Source organism: Astyanax mexicanus, chromosome 18 (genome assembly GCF_023375975.1).
Source record: "Astyanax mexicanus isolate ESR-SI-001 chromosome 18, AstMex3_surface, whole genome shotgun sequence".
NCBI classification, from domain to species: Eukaryota; Metazoa; Chordata; class Actinopteri; order Characiformes; family Acestrorhamphidae; genus Astyanax; species Astyanax mexicanus.
In genome coordinates, this window is record NC_064425.1 from 3,528,374 (window position 1) to 3,547,698 (window position 19,325).

At 38.3% G+C, this 19,325-nt stretch overlaps 1 protein-coding gene across 4 annotated transcripts in view; it reads left to right on the forward strand.

Moving 5' to 3' along the window:
• Positions 1 to 19,325, forward strand: part of sorl1 (sortilin-related receptor, L(DLR class) A repeats containing) — a 134,684-nt gene that overhangs the window by 100,476 nt on the left and 14,883 nt on the right. For all 4 annotated transcript variants that reach the window (XR_007425247.1, XR_007425249.1, XR_007425248.1 and 1 more), the window contains exons 21-41: positions 101 to 239; positions 348 to 521; positions 1,643 to 1,756; positions 1,895 to 2,017; positions 2,850 to 2,969; positions 3,070 to 3,195; positions 5,065 to 5,175; positions 5,277 to 5,408; positions 6,732 to 6,863; positions 6,959 to 7,093; positions 9,065 to 9,217; positions 9,337 to 9,507; positions 11,283 to 11,411; positions 11,575 to 11,701; positions 13,042 to 13,211; positions 13,348 to 13,460; positions 15,155 to 15,259; positions 15,385 to 15,451; positions 17,580 to 17,656; positions 17,745 to 17,832; positions 18,885 to 19,069. Coding sequence is in view for 1 of the 4 variants with exons in the window: in XM_022674963.2 (XP_022530684.2) it covers positions 101 to 239; positions 348 to 521; positions 1,643 to 1,756; positions 1,895 to 2,017; positions 2,850 to 2,969; positions 3,070 to 3,195; positions 5,065 to 5,175; positions 5,277 to 5,408; positions 6,732 to 6,863; positions 6,959 to 7,093; positions 9,065 to 9,217; positions 9,337 to 9,507; positions 11,283 to 11,411; positions 11,575 to 11,701; positions 13,042 to 13,211; positions 13,348 to 13,460; positions 15,155 to 15,259; positions 15,385 to 15,451; positions 17,580 to 17,656; positions 17,745 to 17,832; positions 18,885 to 19,069 (2,691 nt within the window). In the remaining 3 variants the exon portion in view is untranslated. The remainder of the gene's footprint in view (positions 1 to 100; positions 240 to 347; positions 522 to 1,642; positions 1,757 to 1,894; positions 2,018 to 2,849; positions 2,970 to 3,069; positions 3,196 to 5,064; positions 5,176 to 5,276; positions 5,409 to 6,731; positions 6,864 to 6,958; positions 7,094 to 9,064; positions 9,218 to 9,336; positions 9,508 to 11,282; positions 11,412 to 11,574; positions 11,702 to 13,041; positions 13,212 to 13,347; positions 13,461 to 15,154; positions 15,260 to 15,384; positions 15,452 to 17,579; positions 17,657 to 17,744; positions 17,833 to 18,884; positions 19,070 to 19,325) is intronic.

Genomic DNA, 19,325 nt, shown 5'->3' on the forward strand with positions numbered 1-19,325 from the left:
GTCACTTTAGCCTAGTAATATGAACATAGCCTTTGCTAGAAACCCGTTTTGGTGTAGCAAGGTGGTTACCGTGGTTGAACGTTACTGTTTATCTTTACAGAATGACCTGTACTGGGATGACTGGTCCAGAATGGGTATTTTCAAGGCCCCCAAATCAGGCTCCTCCAACAGCGAGCTGCTGGTGGGCAGACTGACGGGCGTGATGGACCTCAAGATCTTCTACAAGGGCAAAACTAGAGGTGAGCTTAATTGGATTTATGTTCAAATTAAACCAGAGTAAGGCTCCAGTCTTGTTCCCGTCTCAGAGTGTGAGTGTGTGTGTGTGTGTGTGTGTCTCTGTTCCGCAGGTCACAACGCGTGTGCCGACCAGCCGTGTACCCTGCTCTGCCTGCCGCAGCCCAACCACATGCATAGCTGTGTGTGTCCAGACGGAGTCGCCTCCACCACGCTGCCCTCAGGAGAGATTCAGTGCCAGTGTCCCGCTGGGTATCAGCTCCACAACAACAGCTGCGTGAAGACGGGTGAGAACACGGTCATTTATACCACTTAAATATGATGAGTTTCTCTGATTTTACCAAGTTGAAAACCTCTGGAATATAATCTAAGAGGAATAAAAGCATAAAGTTACCCAAAAGCAGTGTGTAAGACTGGTGGAGGAGAACATGATGCCAAGATGCATGAAAACTGTGATTAAAAACCAGGGTTATTCCACCTTTAAAGCTTGAATGCTTGCATAAGAATTCAGCCCCCTTGAACTTTTCAAAGTTTTGCCACATTTCAGGCTTCAAACATAAATATATGAAATTGTAATTTTTTGTGAAGAATCAACAACAAGTGGGACACAATTGTGAAGTGGAAAAAAAAAATTGGATATTTTAAACTTCTTTTTTTAGAAATAAAAAAACCTGGAAAGTGGGGAGTGCAATATTACTCAGCCCCTTTACTTTCAGAGCGTAAAAGCAACACTGAACACACCATCCCCACTGTCAAACATGGTGGTGGCAGCATCATGGTTAAAAAGGTGGTGCTACAAAGTATTAATGCAAGGGGGGCGAATAATATTGCACGCCTCACTTTTCAGTTTTTTATTTAAAAAAAAAAGCTTGAAATATCCAGTAAATTTCGTTTCCCTTAACGATTGTGTCCCACTTGTTGTTGATTCTTCACCAAAAATTACAATTTCATATCTTTATGTTTGAAGCCTGAAATGTAGCAAAACTTTGAAAAGTTCAAGGGGGCTGAATTCCCAAGGTGGAATAACCCTGGTTTTTATTCACAGTTTTTTTAATGCTTCTTGGCATCATGTCCTCCTCCTCCAGTCTTACACACTGCTTTTGGATAACTTTATGCTGCTTTACTACTGATGCAAAAATTCAAGCAGTTCAGTTTGGTGGTTTGATGGCTTGTGATCATCCATCTTCCTCTTGATTATATTCCAGAGGTTTTCAATTTGGTAAAATCAGTGAAACTAATCAGTTTTAATCTTTATGTTTGAAGCCTGAAATGTGGCTGAAATGTGAATACTTTTGCAAGGCCCTGTACCTATAAATAGCAAAACCAAAGAAACTGATTCAGAAACTGAAATGCTCTCTTAATTTTTTACAGAGCTGTATATATTTTCTGTATGTTTGTTGTTTATCAGAACACACATGCCTGCCGAATCAGTACCGCTGCTCCAACGGCAAGTGCATCAGCAGCATCTGGAAATGCGACAGCGACAACGACTGTGGAGACATGAGTGATGAGCAGGAGTGCCGTGAGTGACAGCTGCTGCTCCCGCCCCGGGCTCTGCCTTCCTACTGTTTAGATACACTTGTCTGCTCCTCTGTATCTGATGATTGATCTGAGCTCTTCTCCTTCTTTCTCTCTCTTTCTCTCTCGTTCCTCCCTGCAGCCACCACCTCTTGTGACCCTGCTGTGCAGTTCCGCTGCGTCGGCTCGGGATCCTGCATCCCGCTGGCCTTCAAGTGTGACCACGAGGACGACTGCGGCGACAACAGTGATGAGGACCACTGCGGTGAGAGAGATGAGCTGTTGGAGCTGTTTATCTAGTCTATTGGTCTGCACAGAATCTTACTGTTGACTCAATCTCACCTCTAGCCTTGTTTGACGAAAGTACATTCACCATCACCATCAAAAAATAGGTGCACAGAAAAGGAAGTGTTGGATTGCTGTTCAGAAGGAAAGATAAAATGACTAGGAACAATTCAAATGAAAAACACTGTTAAATGTTAAACTGTATAGCTTATTTAATACTATAACAATATAATTTAAAAGTTACTTTATTTATAGTAATTCAGTTCAAAATGTGAAACTCATATATTATATAGATGTGTTACACACAGAATGATCTATTTTAAGTGTTTATTTCTTTTATTGTTGATGATTATGGCTTACAGCCAATGAAAACCCAAAAATCAGTATCTCAGAACATTTTAATATAATATAATGAAATCCGCATCTCTATAAAAGTTGTTAACTAGTGTAAACAGAACTTTTCTAAACTTACACCTACCTATCTCAATTGTACTTGGCTGGTGGTGTTGTTCCTCCATAGACTAATTCTAACCATTTGTTTCTTAGCTCTGAATTACTGGGTAAAGTATATAAACACTAATGTGTTATTCGCACAAATACTAATTCACGGGTTGATGTAGACACGGTGCTTTTCCTGATCGACTCGTTTTTCTGAATATTTTCTTTTACTAGCTGCTGCAGACAATGAGGAAGAGGTTGAGGAAGAGTTTCATCATGTGCAGCATCATAACTGAGAGAGAACAAGAACAAGTGGAGCTAACACTTTATTTATTTAAGCTTATCTTTAACTTTAAGAAATTGCTACTTTGCAGAGTCACACCAGTGTGGACCAGGGGAGTTTACTTGTGCAAGAGGTGTGTGTATCCGTGATGCCTGGCGCTGTGATGGTGATAACGACTGCAGGGATTGGTCGGATGAGGCCAACTGCACTGGTAAGAACAGACACGCAGACACACCTACTGAAAAACTTTAAAATGATGTTTAACACAAACTCATAACAGTTCTCTGTGTCCCTCACTTTCTTTTTGTTAGTTGGCCACCACACATGTGAGAGCAGCAGTTTCCAGTGTCATACTGGTCACTGTATTCCTCAGCGCTGGGTGTGTGACGGTGATGACGACTGTCAGGACGGCTCTGATGAGGAGCCCAGTCACTGCGGTCAGTAGCATCTCCCCTCACACTCAGTAACACATGAAACACACAGGCAGTGTTAACCTATACTGTGTAGTGGACACAGACTGTGTGGCTGTTCTGTATAGAGCATCATATCATATGAAAGAGGCTGAAGTATACGGTTACAATCCAATGAAAAATCAAAAACATGTGGAAACATGGATGCAACATGATGCTCAGCATAGCGGTAGTAGCTAATATGTGTCAGCAAACAAGTCAATGAGCTGATTTATAGTGTGTATGGACCATATATGGTATATTGCATATTTGAGATAATACATTGTGTTAGCTAAAACATACAGTGTATGATCTGAAACGTAAAGTTTATGGACCAATACCAGACAGGGATCAAGTCTAGTCTTAGACTATACTCCACTTTGAATAGAGAAATAGAAAATAAAGTCTACAACTAGGCTAAATCACAGTTTGGGAAACTATCTGAGAGTGCGTTAGCTAATACATACTGTGTATGGTTTTAATACATAGAATGTATGAGCTATTACAAAGAGCCTTTGCTAATTCATAGAATGCATGAGCTCATATGTAGCATGTAAGAGTTAATACAGCGTGTATGGGCTAATAGGTAGTTTCCATGGGCTAGTACATAGTGTCTATGGGCAAATGCATAGTGTCTATGGGCTAATTCGTAGCATGTAAGAGTTAATACATAGCATATGGGCTCATATGTAGTGTCTATAGGCTAATACGTAGCATGTATGAGTTAATACAGAGCGTATGGGCTAATACCTAGTGTCTATGGGCTAATACGTAGCATGTAAGAGTTAATACAGAGGGTATGGTCTAATGCGTAGTGTCTATGGGCTAATACATAGCATGTAAGAGTTAATACAGAGGGTATGGTCTAATGCGTAGTGTCTATGGGCTAATACATAGCATGTATGAGTTAATACATAGCATATGGGCTCATATGTAGTGTCTATGGGCTAATACGTAGCATGTAAGAGTTGTTACAGAGTGTATGGGCTAATACATAGTGTCTATAGGCTAATTCGTAGCATGTATGAGTTAATACAGAGCGTATGGGCTAATGCGTAGTGTGTATGGGCTATTACATAGCATGTAAGACTTGACAAAGTGTATAGGCTAATACCTAGTGTCTATGGGCTAATACATCAAAAATATAAGTTAATACAGAGTGTGTGGGCTAATACGCAGTGTCTATGGGCTAATACAGAGTGTATGGGCTTATATCTAATGTCTATGGGCTAATACATAGCGTGTAAGAGTTGATACAGTCTGTATGGGCTAATACATGGTGTCTATGGGCTAATAGGTAGCATGTAAAAGTTAATACAGAGTGTATGGGTTAATACATAGCATGTATGAGTTAATACAGATTGTATAGGCTAATACAAAGTGTTTACGGGCTAATACGTAGCATGTTAGAGTTGATACAGAGTGTATGGGCTAATAACTAGCATTAAAAGCATGTATGGGTTAATACATAGCATTTATAGGCTAATGCGTAGAGTGTGTGAGCTAATTTGTAGAGTGTACTCTACAATGTGTCTAATACGTAGCACGTAAGAGTTCATACGTAGTGTATGGGCTAATACATAGTGTGTAATAGTTAATACAGAGTATATAGGCTAATAAATAGCATGTGTAGCATGTATGGGTTAATACATAGCGTTTATAGGCTAATGTGTTGAGTGTATTGGCTAATTCGTGGAGTGTATGAGCTGATACACAGTTTCTTTAGGCTAATACATAGCATATGTGGGCTAATAATATAATATAATATAATATAATAGAGTGTATGGATCCAGCTCAGTTCTCTATTTGCCAAAGACTAAGCTACTTTATATTAATGCTGTGATTTTACACCGACAGAAGGTGAACACTGTAATGGCTTCCTGTGTTCCAACGGCACCTGTCTGCCAGCCAGCGCCCACTGCAACGGCCTGGAGGACTGCCCAGGGGGCACGGACGAGCAGCACTGCGGTTAGTGAATGAAGTGTGAATGCACACGTCGTGATTGGGATGTTCTGTCGTGCTGGGTGTGAATGGTAACTCTGTGTGTGTGTGTGTGTGTGTTGGTGCAGATCCGCTGTGCACGCGCTACATGGAGTTTGTGTGTAAGAACAGAGCTCAGTGTCTGTTCCAGTCTCTGGTGTGTGACGGCACAAAGCACTGCGCCGACGGTTCGGATGAAGACGCCTCTTACGCAGGATGCTGTGAGTCTGCAGTTCTTTCTTTAAATCTGTGCCTCTATCTATATCATATTTCACTTTTCTTAGCTTATCTGTACTTTATTAAATACTGAATGCCAAGAACAGTATAAGTCTAAAGTTTGGACACACCTTCTCATTCTGTGTTTTTATATATAAAAATATAAAATCCTATATAGTAAATTAATAGTAAATTCATCCAGATTATGAAGGAACACATAAGGAATTATGTAGTAACTTAGAAGTGTTAAAAACAAAACAAAATACTATGTAAAGCATTTAGGTTATCTTATCTGGGGGGCTGTTAACGCATGAACTTTTCCTGTGCAACAGATGTAACTCTTGCTCTTCCTTTTCTGGGCGATCCTGATGAGTGCCAGTTTTATCAATTTTCAACGTTTTTATGGTCTTTGCAATTGCACTTAAGGATACTTTCATGGTTCTTCAGATTGACTGACCTTAGTCATTATTTTCTTTATTTAGTTGAGTACTTGTTGCTCCTCATAATCTGGGAATTACTCACTGTATACCTGTAACTCTACCTCTTCACAACTTACACATGCTCTCAAACTCATTAAGAGACAAAAAATTCAAGTAATTAAATTGAATTGAATTAACTCTTAACGACTTCAGCACAGCTGTTAACTGAAAGCCATTCCATAAGCAAGAGGTGCCTATTATGAAGAAATTTCTAAATAATGAAAAACCACTAAATTAGTGTCCAAAACTTTGACCACATCTCAAAAAAGAGGAAAATACTCTGTTATGTACTTTACCAAAATTAAAGGCTTGTTTATATTTCCAAAAATGAATAATCTGACCATTACTGACATATGTCATAGTGCTGACAATAATTATTGCTTATTATTGAACACATTGGAAATGTGATATTTATCACAAAACATGGGCTATATATATTGCAATACTGTAAACAAAAAGATATATTGCATTTTTATGAACACTCTCATAGTAGAAAATATACAGCTCTGGAAAAAAATAAGAGAGCACCAAAAAATGATGAGTTTCTTTGATTTTACCAAATTGAAAATCTCTGGAATATAATCAAGAGAAAGATGGCTTGAATTTTTGCACCAGGAGTAAAGCAGCATAAAGTTATCCAAAAGCAGTGTGTAAGACTGGTGGAGGAGAACATGCCAGCCATTTCTCATTCTCTGCAAATAAAAGCTCTAAATGACAATATTTTTACTCAAACATAAACCTATAAATAGCAAAATCAGAGAAACTGATTCAGAAACTGAAGTGATCTCGTCATTTTTTCAGAGCTATATACACTACTAAACCATGTATTTAATCACTATTATCCTCCAGCCACCCATCCTGAGTTCGAGAAGAAGTGTGATGCCGACAACTTCCAGTGTGCTAACGGTGTATGTGTGAGCCTGGACTGGAAATGTGATGGCATGGACGACTGTGGTGACTACTCAGATGAGGCTAACTGCGGTGAGATCTGTGCTCTTTATTTAAGATCGTTCACTAGGCTCGTGTATGTAGGTGTGAATATTTTGACTGTGAGTTCTGTGTTCTTTCTTTCTCAGTTTCCCCAACTGAGGAGCCAGGCTGCTGGAGATACTTCCAGTTTGCGTGTAAGAACGGCCGCTGCGTGCCCACTTGGTGGAAATGTGACGGAGAGAACGACTGTGGAGACTGGTCTGATGAATCGCAGTGTACAGGTACCAGCTTCACTGCATCACCTGCACCTTACTTTAGCTCCTACTGGGGAGACCTCAGTATATATACCCCATTTATATGGTAAATCTGTTTTACTGCAATGCCCTGCTTACTGCAATGCCCTGCTTACTGCAATGCCCTGCTAACTGGCCTCCCGACCTGTGTAGTAAAACCACTCCAGATGATCCAGAACGCAGCAGCACGTCTGGTCTTCAACCAGCCAAAACGGGCACATGTCACCCCGCTGCTCATTGAGCTCCATTGGCTACCAGTTGATGCTCGCATCAAATTCAAAGCTCTTACAATCGCCTACAAGGTGATGACAGAACAGGCTCCTTCCTACCTGCACTCGCTCCTGAAGGCTTACGCTACCTCCCGGCCGCTGCGCTCCTCCAATGAATGTCGCCTCGCTTTACCAAACACTCACACAAAGCAATCCAGACTGTTCTCATACAGAGTTCCCCAATGGTGGAACAAACTACCCTCCACTTCCAGATCAGGAGAATCTCTCGCTATCTTTAATAAACTCCTGAAGACAGAGCTCTTCAAAGAGCACTTACTCTCCTAACACCTCTAACACACTAACTACTTCTAACCTCATTTCCTTCTTCCCCTCCTTCACTCCTCTATCCTATTATTCCCCTTTGTCCTCCTTTTATCCCTATCCAAAGATGTTTTACCTTTAAACTTATTTTACATTGTACTTGACTATTGTAAGTCGCTTTGGACAAAAGCGTCTGCCAAATGTAATGTAATGTAATGTAATGTAATGTAAATCGCAGTAACCAGGTTAAGAGAATATGGGGGGCAAGGAAAGAGAGAGAAAAGGGAGCTGGTATCTACGCTAAGCTAAAAGCTAACTGTTGCTAAACTGCTTTACTATGTCTCTTCAGGTGCAAAACAAGATACCTCAATCAATCAATCAATCAACCAGTCTTTATTTAAACTCTGAATATATTAAGCGTGGCCCTCATTTACAGTGTAGCCGAAAGTAGGAATTGTGAAAGAAAGAAAATAGCCATTTAATAAAACATAAAAGATACTCTAAAATAGAATATAAAACAAATAAGATTCAAATAAAAGTTTAGGGGTAAGAACCATAAAATCATACGTAAGAAAAATAATCTAAAAAATCTAAATAAACTATAAAAGAAAAAATGATAAAGGAAAGGTAAAAAAAAAAACAGCTAAAACATACCATGATGTAAGGTACCAATTTAATTATTAAAAGTTAAAAGACCGAAAACAGCTAAAAAATATACAACTCTGAAAAATGAGAGAGAACTTAAAAATGATGAGTTTCTTTGATTTTACCAAATTGAAAACCTCTGGAATATAATCAAGAGGAAGATGGATGATCACAAGCCATCAAACCACCAAACTGAACTGCTTGAATTTTTGCACCAGGAGTAAAGCAGCATAAAGTTATCCAAAAGCAGTGTGTAAGACTGGTGGAGGAGGACATGCAATGCATTTTTTTTATTAGGTATACAGGGAAATATTAAGAGACCACTTTAGATTCTGATTCAGTTTCTCTTGATTATATTCCAGATGTTTTCAAATAGGTAAAATTAAAGAAACTCAATAAAATAAAAATAAAGCATGGATAAAACATGATTAAAGCAAAGAACATGTAAAAGAATAATTGTAATTTAAGAAAATTGTAATTAATGGTCTTATTTTTTCCAGAGCTGTTTACTTGTATATTAAATCATCTTAAACAGTGTCAGGCTTCCAGAGTAATTACGTTATTACAGTGCTAAAAACATTGCTGTTCTGTACAGTCTCACTTATGGAAAATTTACTTTTAAAATATCATTTAGGCATTTTTTACTCTAATCAAAAGCCAGACTTGCTATTTAGACACAAGAACAATTGGGAATACTGAATATAAATGAATGCATTCAATAACATTTTAAATCAAACATATTATTATATAATATTTTCTTTGCATGTCTGTATATATTTTTCAGATGGAATCTCACCGCACACCTCTTCTCCTGGTCCCGTTTCCTGCGCTCCTAACCGCTTCCCCTGTGGTACTGGAGCGTGTATAGTGAATAACTGGGTGTGTGATGGATATGCAGACTGCCCCGATGGCAGTGACGAAGTGGGCTGTCCCACAGGTAGGGCTAAACTCACACTTACACACACTAACACACTGCTGCCAGCACAGCGTCTCCTGCTTATACCTCATCATCTCCACATATCCATCACACTCAGAGTGTATCTGCGTGTGTTTTAGCTTCCAACAGCTCTGTGACTCGCTCCCCCCTGTTCACCACTGCACCCGAGCCCGCGGGCCGCTGCACCAGGGGGCAGTTCCAGTGCCGGAAACCTCCCACCTGCATCCCGGAGTGGCAGCGGTGCGACGGACGCAGACACTGCCAGGATGGCTCAGATGAGACCAACTGTCGTAAGTGTATACACACACACACACACAAACACACACACATTTACTTAAAATCTTTAATATCCTCTTGGCCAGAGGTCTCTAGTAAAGTCACAGACCAATCACGTGTGCTGTAAGATAACCAAACGCTCTCCTCGGCCAATCAGATCTGTGCAGATTCACACAGGTGAGGAAGGCTAATTCAGATGGTGCGCACCAGAAAAAGAAATTAAAATACTACCTTTATGAAACATACTGTTAATATTAAATAAAATAAAACTGTTTTAAAAACAAAGCTGATATTCTGGCCAAGTTCAGCAAACATTTCTCCATATATTGTACGATTCGTCATTAATGTAAATATCATGACAGGCAGGCTTAAATCTAATATAAATAAAATCAAATAGAATAAATACAGCATTTTGATTCACATTAATAGACTCGATAAGTTAAATTATTGAGGGTGTTTCCATTTATTGTATGATAAGTCGATAATGTGATGATTGTGACAGGCCTATTTAAAACAAATATTGTTGAAATATACTGAATAGTATTTGTAACTGACAGAAATACTAGGCTTCTTCAGTAAACAGGATAATACAGCACGAAATTACAACACAAGTTAAAAATGACAGTGGTCCGGACCTTGGCCTAACAAATTTTTCTCTAAACTGGACCGTACAGAATTCTAATTAAATACCCCTGTTCTTGGCTGTTGAAGAGAACTTTTCAGTCTGAATCTGACCAGTATAAACTACTAGATTTAACGATTTTTACGATTTAAACGTCTATTTTCTGGTCTACTATTTTCATACATAAGGCGCATTATGCAACACTAGTAAGGAACAGGGGTGACGCCATGTTTTCCTTCAAATTCCTAGTGGTGAGACCTGTAAAGCTAAGCTAAGTAAACAAAATTGTAATTCTTAAAATAAACATTTTCTTTTAAAGTCAAACGAGTGCTGGATGTTAATCTACACAGATTTCTACAAGCCGATTTACTTACCTTTGTGCGGCGAAAGAGCTAGTGCTCAGCATGGTTAGCGGCTAATGCTAATACGGCTTCAGCAGTGCTAGCTAGGGTAAGCAGCAGGCTACAGGCCGATATACTCACGTTTGGTGGTGAAAAAGCTAGTTCTTGGCACAGTTAGATTTTAAGTGCACCTTATAGTGTGGAAAATACAGTATATGCTCTGACCGGCCAGAATCGTGATTGGGCCAAAAATTGGAGCTCACATCTCTCAAAAATACTCTATTTTGTCCTCATCTGGTCACAAAAGCCCTCTAAATCTGGACGGGATTAGTTTCTCAGGGGGACGTCTGTGAAAAATATTTTACACTTCTACTCAGTAATAAAACTCCTGCATCCGGACTGCAGTTGAAAAACAGGAGGACCAGTGAGTTTTTCTAGGCTTTTAGCCTAAAATAGCTATTTTATTAAACATCAGGAGACGAAACTCAGAGATGTGCGTCTGGACGGGACTAAATTTACTGGAGGAGCACGGAGTTCAGAGAAAAACAGTAGATAATTCAGCCTGTAATTTTCTCAGAGGACGTCTGAGAAAAACACGCACATGATCGTTCTGGACAGGAATAAAATCACAGAGGGCCGTAGACTAGAGCCAGCTAGCACAGACTCTGCTAGTCTCAGGAATCAGGGCTAAAATAAGGCAAAAAGTTCTAGTTTCTAAGACACAGTGAGTCTGACAGCTTAGCTGTTCCCGTATCAGTTGTCATATGTTGAGTAAGATTTGTACAAACTCTATATTTCTGCAAAACCGACTCTCTTCTCTCTTCAGCTACTCACGGTCCTCTGACGTGTGTGAACGGCACTCTGTGTGCTGACGGGGAGGCGTGTGTGATGGACTCTGAGAGATGTGACGGTTTCTTGGACTGCTCAGACCACAGTGATGAAGATAACTGCACTGGTGAGAGATCCTGAACCTCTGTCCTGTCTCTCCCACACCAAACCCATACTGTCAAACACACACACCCACACCCCACACACACACCTGTCAACACTCTTGTCTTCGTTATAGAGTCTTATTGTTCCTGCATATGTTAACCCTTCGCTGGATTTCTCCTCCACAGCAGACTCTCTGGTTTATAAAGTCCAGAACCTGCAGTGGAGCGCTGACTTCTCCGGCGCCATCACGCTCACCTGGTCCCGACCCAAAAACATGCCCCCTTCCACCTGCTCCTTCATCATCTACTACAGGTAAACCGCTTCCAGCACACACTGACATTCCAATATAGGCCGTGATGGATCCAGTATAGCATCAGCTTGCAGTCATTTTATATTGGTTTTGTATATCTGAACAAGACCATTTTTTTTATTATGTTACATTACATTACATTTAGCAAACACTTTTATCCAAAGCAAGAAAAGTCTGTGAGTAAAAAAAGCCTGTGAGTAAAAAATATGAGACTAAAAAGTCAGTGAGTAAAAAGTCTGAGTAAAAAGTCTGCGAGTAAAAAGTCTGCGTAAAAAAATTGAGACTAAAAAGTGTGCGAGTAAAAAGTGTGCGAGTAAAAAGTGTGCGTAAAAAAATTGAGACTAAAAAGTGTGCGAGTAAAAAGTGTGCGAGTAAAAAGTGTGCGAGTAAAAAGTGTGCGAGTAAAAAGTGTGCGAGTAAAAAGTGTGCGAGTAAAAAGTGTGCGAGTAAAAAGTCTGAGACTAAAAAGTCTGAGACTAAAAAGTCTGCGAGTAAAAAGTCTGCGAGTAAAAAGTCTGCGTAAAAAAATTGAGACTAAAAAGTGTGCGAGTAAAAAGTGTGCGAGTAAAAAGTGTGCGAGTAAAAAGTGTGCGAGTAAAAAGTGTGCGAGTAAAAAGTCTGAGACTAAAAAGTCTGCGAGTAAAAAGTCTGCGTAAAAAAATTGAGACTAAAAAGTGTGCGAGTAAAAAGTGTGCGAGTAAAAAGTGTGCGAGTAAAAAGTGTGCGAGTAAAAAGTCTGCGAGTAAAAAGTCTGCGAGTAAAAAGTCTGCGAGTAAAAAGTCTGCGAGTAAAAAGTCTGAGACTAAAAAGTCTGAGACTAAAAAGTCTGCGAGTAAAAAGTCTGCGAGTAAAAAGTCTGCGAGTAAAAAGAATGAGACTAAAAAGAATGAGACTAAAAAGAATGAGACTAAAAAGTCTGCGAGTAAAAAGTCTGCGAGTAAAAAGTCTGCGAGTAAAAAGTCTGCGAGTAAAAAGAATGAGACTAAAAAGAATGAGACTAAAAAGAATGAGACTAAAAAGAATGAGACTAAAAAGTCTGAGAGTAAAAAGAATGAGACTAAAAAGAATGAGACTAAAAAGAATGAGACTAAAAAGAATGAGACTAAAAAGTCTGTGAGTAAAAAATCTGAGACCAAAAAGTCTGTCGTGTGTTAAAAGTCTTTTCAGAGTGGTGTAGTGTATAGACAGCATTAGGGGCTCTGTAATTTTTAGCATCCAGTTCACAAAGGCAGTGTAATAATAATAAAAATCATTTTATGGTCGTGATTGTTGTGTTGAAGCTGCAGTGTCCTTCAGATGTACCATATTAGTCACCCGTGCATGCGATGCATTTCTGTGTCAGGCTGGTGGGGGCTCAGCAGTGGACCACCATGGACACCCACAGCAACAAGAGCAGCTACACACTGACTGTACTGAGACCAGACACCACCTACCAGGTGAAAGTGGTGACGCAGTGTCTCAGCAAGCAGCACAAAACCAACGAGGTGCTGACCCTCCGCACTCCTGAGGGCTGTGAGTCACACACCTATCATATACCTCACACACACACGCACACACACACTGCGCAACTGCACCAGAGAGTATTGTAGTACTGACATTTTTTCCTCTGTCTGTCTTTCTGTCTCTTCTGTCTGTGTGTGTCCTGCAGTGCCGGATCCTCCTCAGGGGCTGCAGCTGGGCTGTGATAAAGGAGAGGACGGGACTGTGCTTTGCTCCTGGAGTCCCCCGGATAACACTCACGGCCTCATCAGAGAGTACATAGTGAGTGGAGTGCTCTCTGCTTCTGTTTCTACTACTATTGTTAAATAAATACTGCAGCACTGTCTGAAATTAGCCAACTAGCTGTATTAAAGTTAGAATTAGTTAAAATAGTAAAAGTCAGAGAAGTACAGTCACAATTTGAACAGCAGGGGTTTCTTCTTGGCCAAAAAATTAATCAAGTTAAACGTGTGCAGTCTCTTTCTGATGGTAGATGCTTTACTTAAACTGTGGGGAGCCACACATAAGAAATCAGTGCACCCAGATGTAATTGACTGACAGGATTGAAACTTGGTGGGTAGTTTCACACTGTGAATGATTTAGGTTTCATGCTTGGCCATGCATGTGACTAAAGCATATAAGGTATACACAAGGTTGTTATACAAAAGGGTGTGCTTTCTGTTCTGACTCGTACTGTTATATTATATATGTTTTATATAGTCCTGTTATATGTGCAGTATTTTTCTATTAATACAGGGACAAAACGTGTGTCCCAAAGATGTCAATAGTCATATGCTATTTAATTCTGATAATATACACCTTTTCTTTTTTGAAACTTGGCTGGGGTTCCCCCAAGTGGATAAAGTTTTAGTTCTGATGTGTCTGTAATTGAGCCTTTTTTGTGCAATTTTGCATTTACCGTATTTTCACACTATAAGGCACACCAGATTATTAGGCACTAGGGGTGGGCAATATTATATCGTATACAATATATTGTGACACAGAAATATCATGATATTAAAAATCCATATCGTGATAATAGGGCTGTTCTGTCTTAAAAGTAGTCTATTATTTACTGTGAAGCTTTAGGTGTATTTATTGTATAATTGTTTTAGTTTGCAGTTTATATGCATGCACTAAATATTCTGCAATATTTTTTACTGCATTATATTATTTTATGCTATATTATTTATTTTGTCACATTATGATTATACTGTTATACTCTTATACTATATTCCTAAAATTAATTAATTATTGTTCTGTTTTCCTATATCGCCAAGTATTTCTTTATCGCAAAAATACCCTGAAATATCATGATATTATTTTAGAGCCATATCGCCCACCCCTATTAGGCACACTATAAATGAACGTTTATTTTCTGGTCTTTTTTCATACATAGGGTGCGCTGGATTACAGGGAGCATTATGCGACACTAGAAAGGAACAGGGGTGTCACCCCTGTGGTTATTTGAATATATTTAAAAAACTACTAAGGCTGGGTGCAGCAACATTAGCCTTAGTGGCTAAGTGCTAGCTGCGGTTTGCGCTAGTAAATGCTGCCCAGCCATTAAGGCAAGTTGTCTACAAAAAAAAGCACAGTAAAGTTTATAACAGTAAGTTTTACAGAGTTTTATTCTGTATGACTTTGCTGATCATCAGCCATGTTTTCTGCAGTGCATTTTCACTCCTTTCTAGCAAATTACATGTTTAAAGCAAAGCGGATATCCTAAACCTTTGTTCTTAATGGCTTTATTTTTCCCCTTACTTATTACACTTTAACTTTTATACTTTTAATAGGTTTGAAACCAGTACTTTTTTTTAAACACTTTTACTTAAAAACATACGTAAAAAGCTTGAGTTGATTCTTCTTCAACTTCTACAGAAGTATTTTATTAAACACTACTATCTCCAATATGCTTCTACCTACAGAGTAATGAATATAAATGTTTTTAACACCTTTGTGTGTAATGTGAACAGGTAGAGTACAGTGAAAAGGGCAGTTCTGAGTGGTTTTCTCAGAGAAGCACCACCACCAGTACCACAGTCAGGAGTCTTCAGCCCAGCTCCCTCTACAGGTTCAGGGTGAGTCTCACACCCCCCCTTACTCTCAGCCTTCAGCACCCAAATCAACACCCGTCTCCAGCACCTTCTCACCTGTTCCTCTGTTCCTTACCTGCTCTCTCTCTCTCTCGCTCTCTCTCTCTCAGGTGGCTGCAGTGACCAGTAGAGGAGTGGGAAACTGGACGGAGATCAAATCCGTCGTACCTCAGAAAGGTATGTGCTGTAAATCACAGACAGCATATACATAGACGCCCCATCGACTGAAGCGTCTAATGGAGCTGGCGTGTCAGCGGGGCCACCATATTGGAGGAGGCAACCCTGCGCCCCCAGTGCATTAATTAGTACTGAGGAAGGTGTTTAATATGCCTAAAATAATCACTACTCTACCAGTTTATACCTGATTTACACACGGTTTGGTTTGTTACAAACAGCAGAGATTTAGTAATGATACAGGACGCCATCACACATTACAAATACCTGCTTTCATACTGGATAGATAGATAGATAGATAGATAGATAGATAGATAGATAGATAGATAGATAGATAGATAGATAGATAGATAGATAGATAGATAGATAAAGATAGATGGATGGATGGATAAAGATAGATGGATGGATGGATAAAGATAGATGGATGGATGGATAAAGATAGATAGATAGATAGATAGATAGATAGATAGATAGATAGATAGATAGATAGATAGATAGATACAGATATAGAGATACAGATATAGAGATACAGACAGATAGATACAGACAGATAGATACAGACAGATAGATACAGACAGATAGATACAGACAGATAGATACAGACAGATAGATACAGATGGATACAAATCGATGAATATATACAGATTGATAGATACAAATAGATACAGATAAATAGATACAGATAGATAGATAGATAGATAGATAGATAGAAATCGAAGGAGATAGATAGATAGATACAGATAAATAGATACAGATAGATACAAATCGATGAATATATACAGATTGATAGATACAAATAGATACAGATGGATACAGACAGATAGAGAGAGATAGAGATAGATACAGAAAGATACAGATAGATAGATAGATAGATACAGATAGATAGATAGATAGATAGATAGATAGATAGATAGATAGATACCACTTTAAAAATTATGAGTTTCTTAGATTTTACCAAATTGAAAACCTCTGGAATATAATCTATAATTATTTGCATTTTTTGAGGTCTGAAAGCTCTGCATCTTGTTTGTTATTTCAGTCATTTCTCATTTTCTGTAAATAAATGCTCTAAATGACGATTTTTTATTTTTATTTGGAATTTGGGAGAAACGTTGTCCGTAGTTTATAGAATAAAACATGTATATATATATGTGTGTGTGTATATGTACATATAAGTATAAAATTAATTAATTTATACACTTTTTAACACTCCTGTTACATTGTGGGTCAATTTGACCTGTTTTAAAGTTTGAAGATCTAGGAAAAATAGTTAAAAGTATTTTTGTTTCAGTATAAATCTTCTGCTTGCTTTAATCAGTGTAATCAACATATAATATTAAAATCGTTCTCAAATATTTGCAACCACCCCCTGCAAAAAAACTAGAACTAAAACAAAATTGCAGTGTTATGTTTAACGTTGTGTAAAAGTATTGTGTTTTATATGTTGGTCTTTCAAAAGTAATAAAGTAGTGAAACAATAAAACAAAGTTTATTGAAATACTAGTGAATTATCCTAATTGAACCATTACCTGTTAGAGGTAAGGAACAGCATTGCACTGAATATTGATAGAATAATTAGTAATTTAGTTAGTAATAAAATATTCACACTGCTTGTTAGGATTTTCTTTTTGTTTTTAGGGATCTTTTGTTGATTTGGTAGTTAATTATGCACTGGGTCAAATTGCCCCGGAAGCACCATTGCTGTTCCTGACAAATGAACATAACACCATGTGTCTGTCATTGTTGAAGAGCATAATACTAAGTGTTTTAGTATGAAAGCAGGTATTTGTAATGTGTGACAGCTTCCTGTATCATTACTGCATCTACATCTGTTTGTAACAAACCAAACCATGTAAAAATCAGGTATAAATTGGTAGAGTTGTGATTATTATATTATATATGTATTAACCACCTTCCGTAGTGTAAATTACTGCACTGGTTAATTAATGCAGGATTGCCTCCTCCAATATGGCCGCCACGCTGACACGCTGGGAGGCAGTCTATGCAGCGTCTATGTATATATGTCTATGCTGTAAATGGTCAGCAGGAGCCTGTGCTTCCCTCTGCTGGCTGCTTGCAGGTACTTCACTAATAATTACTGATGATTTCCTCTCTGATTCCTCACTCTCAGCTCTGGCACCTCCGGTCACAAAGATCATCAGCATCACAGAGGATACTCTCACTCTGTCCATCAGCTCTGATTATAAAGTGAGTAAATAAAGAAAACTGTGTGAGTTTGAGCTGCATCTGTTTAACTGCTGTAATAAGAATAACCCCACTGTCCTGTTTTTACCAGGTTAAATACTATGTAGTGCTCCTCAGCTGGGTCTTCGAGAAGCATGTGAAAGAAAGCAGGAACTACACAGTCTCAAAAACTTTAAAGGGTATGTTCACATTCTTTACCGTCTTTATAATGACTTTAAAGTCATTTTCCTGTGTTTTTAATCTACATTACAGGACACAAGTATAGATTTATGCAATTTCTTAAAATAAAAATAAATTACATATAAAAATGAAATTATATAAATAATATTAGCTTCAGATTTTGTCGACATGTATTAATAAAAGCAATAATAGGCAATAAAATGGCAAAACAAAGAGAAAACAAAATAATAAAGTAATTAAAAAAGATGAGAACAATTATAATAGTAATAATAAAAATAATATTAAAGTAGGAAATAAGAAAACTATTGAAAAAAAAATATATATAAAATAGATATAGGTATGAATAAGATAATTAAAACAAAATACATGAAAAATAGAATCTGACCCAGGCCATCTTGCTGTGAGGCAACAGCACTATCCACTGTGCCACCGTGCCGCCCATGTGGTGTATATTAACATAAAATAACATGAAGTAACTAAACTGACTTTTTATATGATTTTATTAGATGTGTTAATGCTGACTGATTGAAAAACACGTTTTATGTGTTGTAACTACTTATTAATGGTTAATAAAGTATTTGCAACCTAATTATTAACGATTAATAAACTCCCTCATAGACTGTTTTTAAACCTTTTCTAAAGGAGCCTTATTTTAACATGGTACAGTAAAATAAAACGCTATTTCCAATTTCCAAATTTTAATAAATATATATTTAATATTAAATACACTGTATTTGGAAAAATCCTCATGTTTAATCAGGTTTAATGTATTAGCAGGATATGATCAGAGCTACAGTAAAACAAACTACAAAAATAGCCAAGTCAACTTTTACTGTATGAAGTTTTCTTCTTTACTTCAGAACAAAAGGTACTAGGCTAATTTCTAAAACTGTCACCATTTTTATCTTCATAAATACAGTAATAAGTAAAAGAAAAAAAAATACATGTCTCAGCTTAGCTGAATGTTTGTTTTTTTATATGAAAAATTAAAACAACAAAAAAATTTGTTTCTTTTGTCTGTTTTGTTCTGTTATCATCTTTTCTCGGGTAGCCACCAATCTGACCGCAGGTACTCTGTATGAGGTGTCCGTGTGGTCCCACACCACTGATGGAGACAGTCCCACCGCCCTGTTCCGTCTGCAGACCGGCGGCTCTCAGCCAGCTCAGCCCTTACTGAAGGCCCGCGCCCTGAACCAGACTGCTGTGGACTGCAGCTGGACCGGACCTCCAGCACAGGTACCCCAACCCACACACTCTGTGTTACATTCCAGTGTTTTAACACAGATGCTCTCACTGAAAATGTCTCTGCAACATCTGTGTGCTGATATCTGTTCCTCAAAAACTCCAATTCTTCTATGATCAGGAGATCGTTGGTTCAAATTCTATTTATGTAGTTTGCCATCAGCTGCCGGAGCCCTGAGAGAGCACAAAAGGCCTTACTCTCTCTGGGTGGGTACAGTAGATGGCGCTCTTTCTTTCCCCTCATCACTCC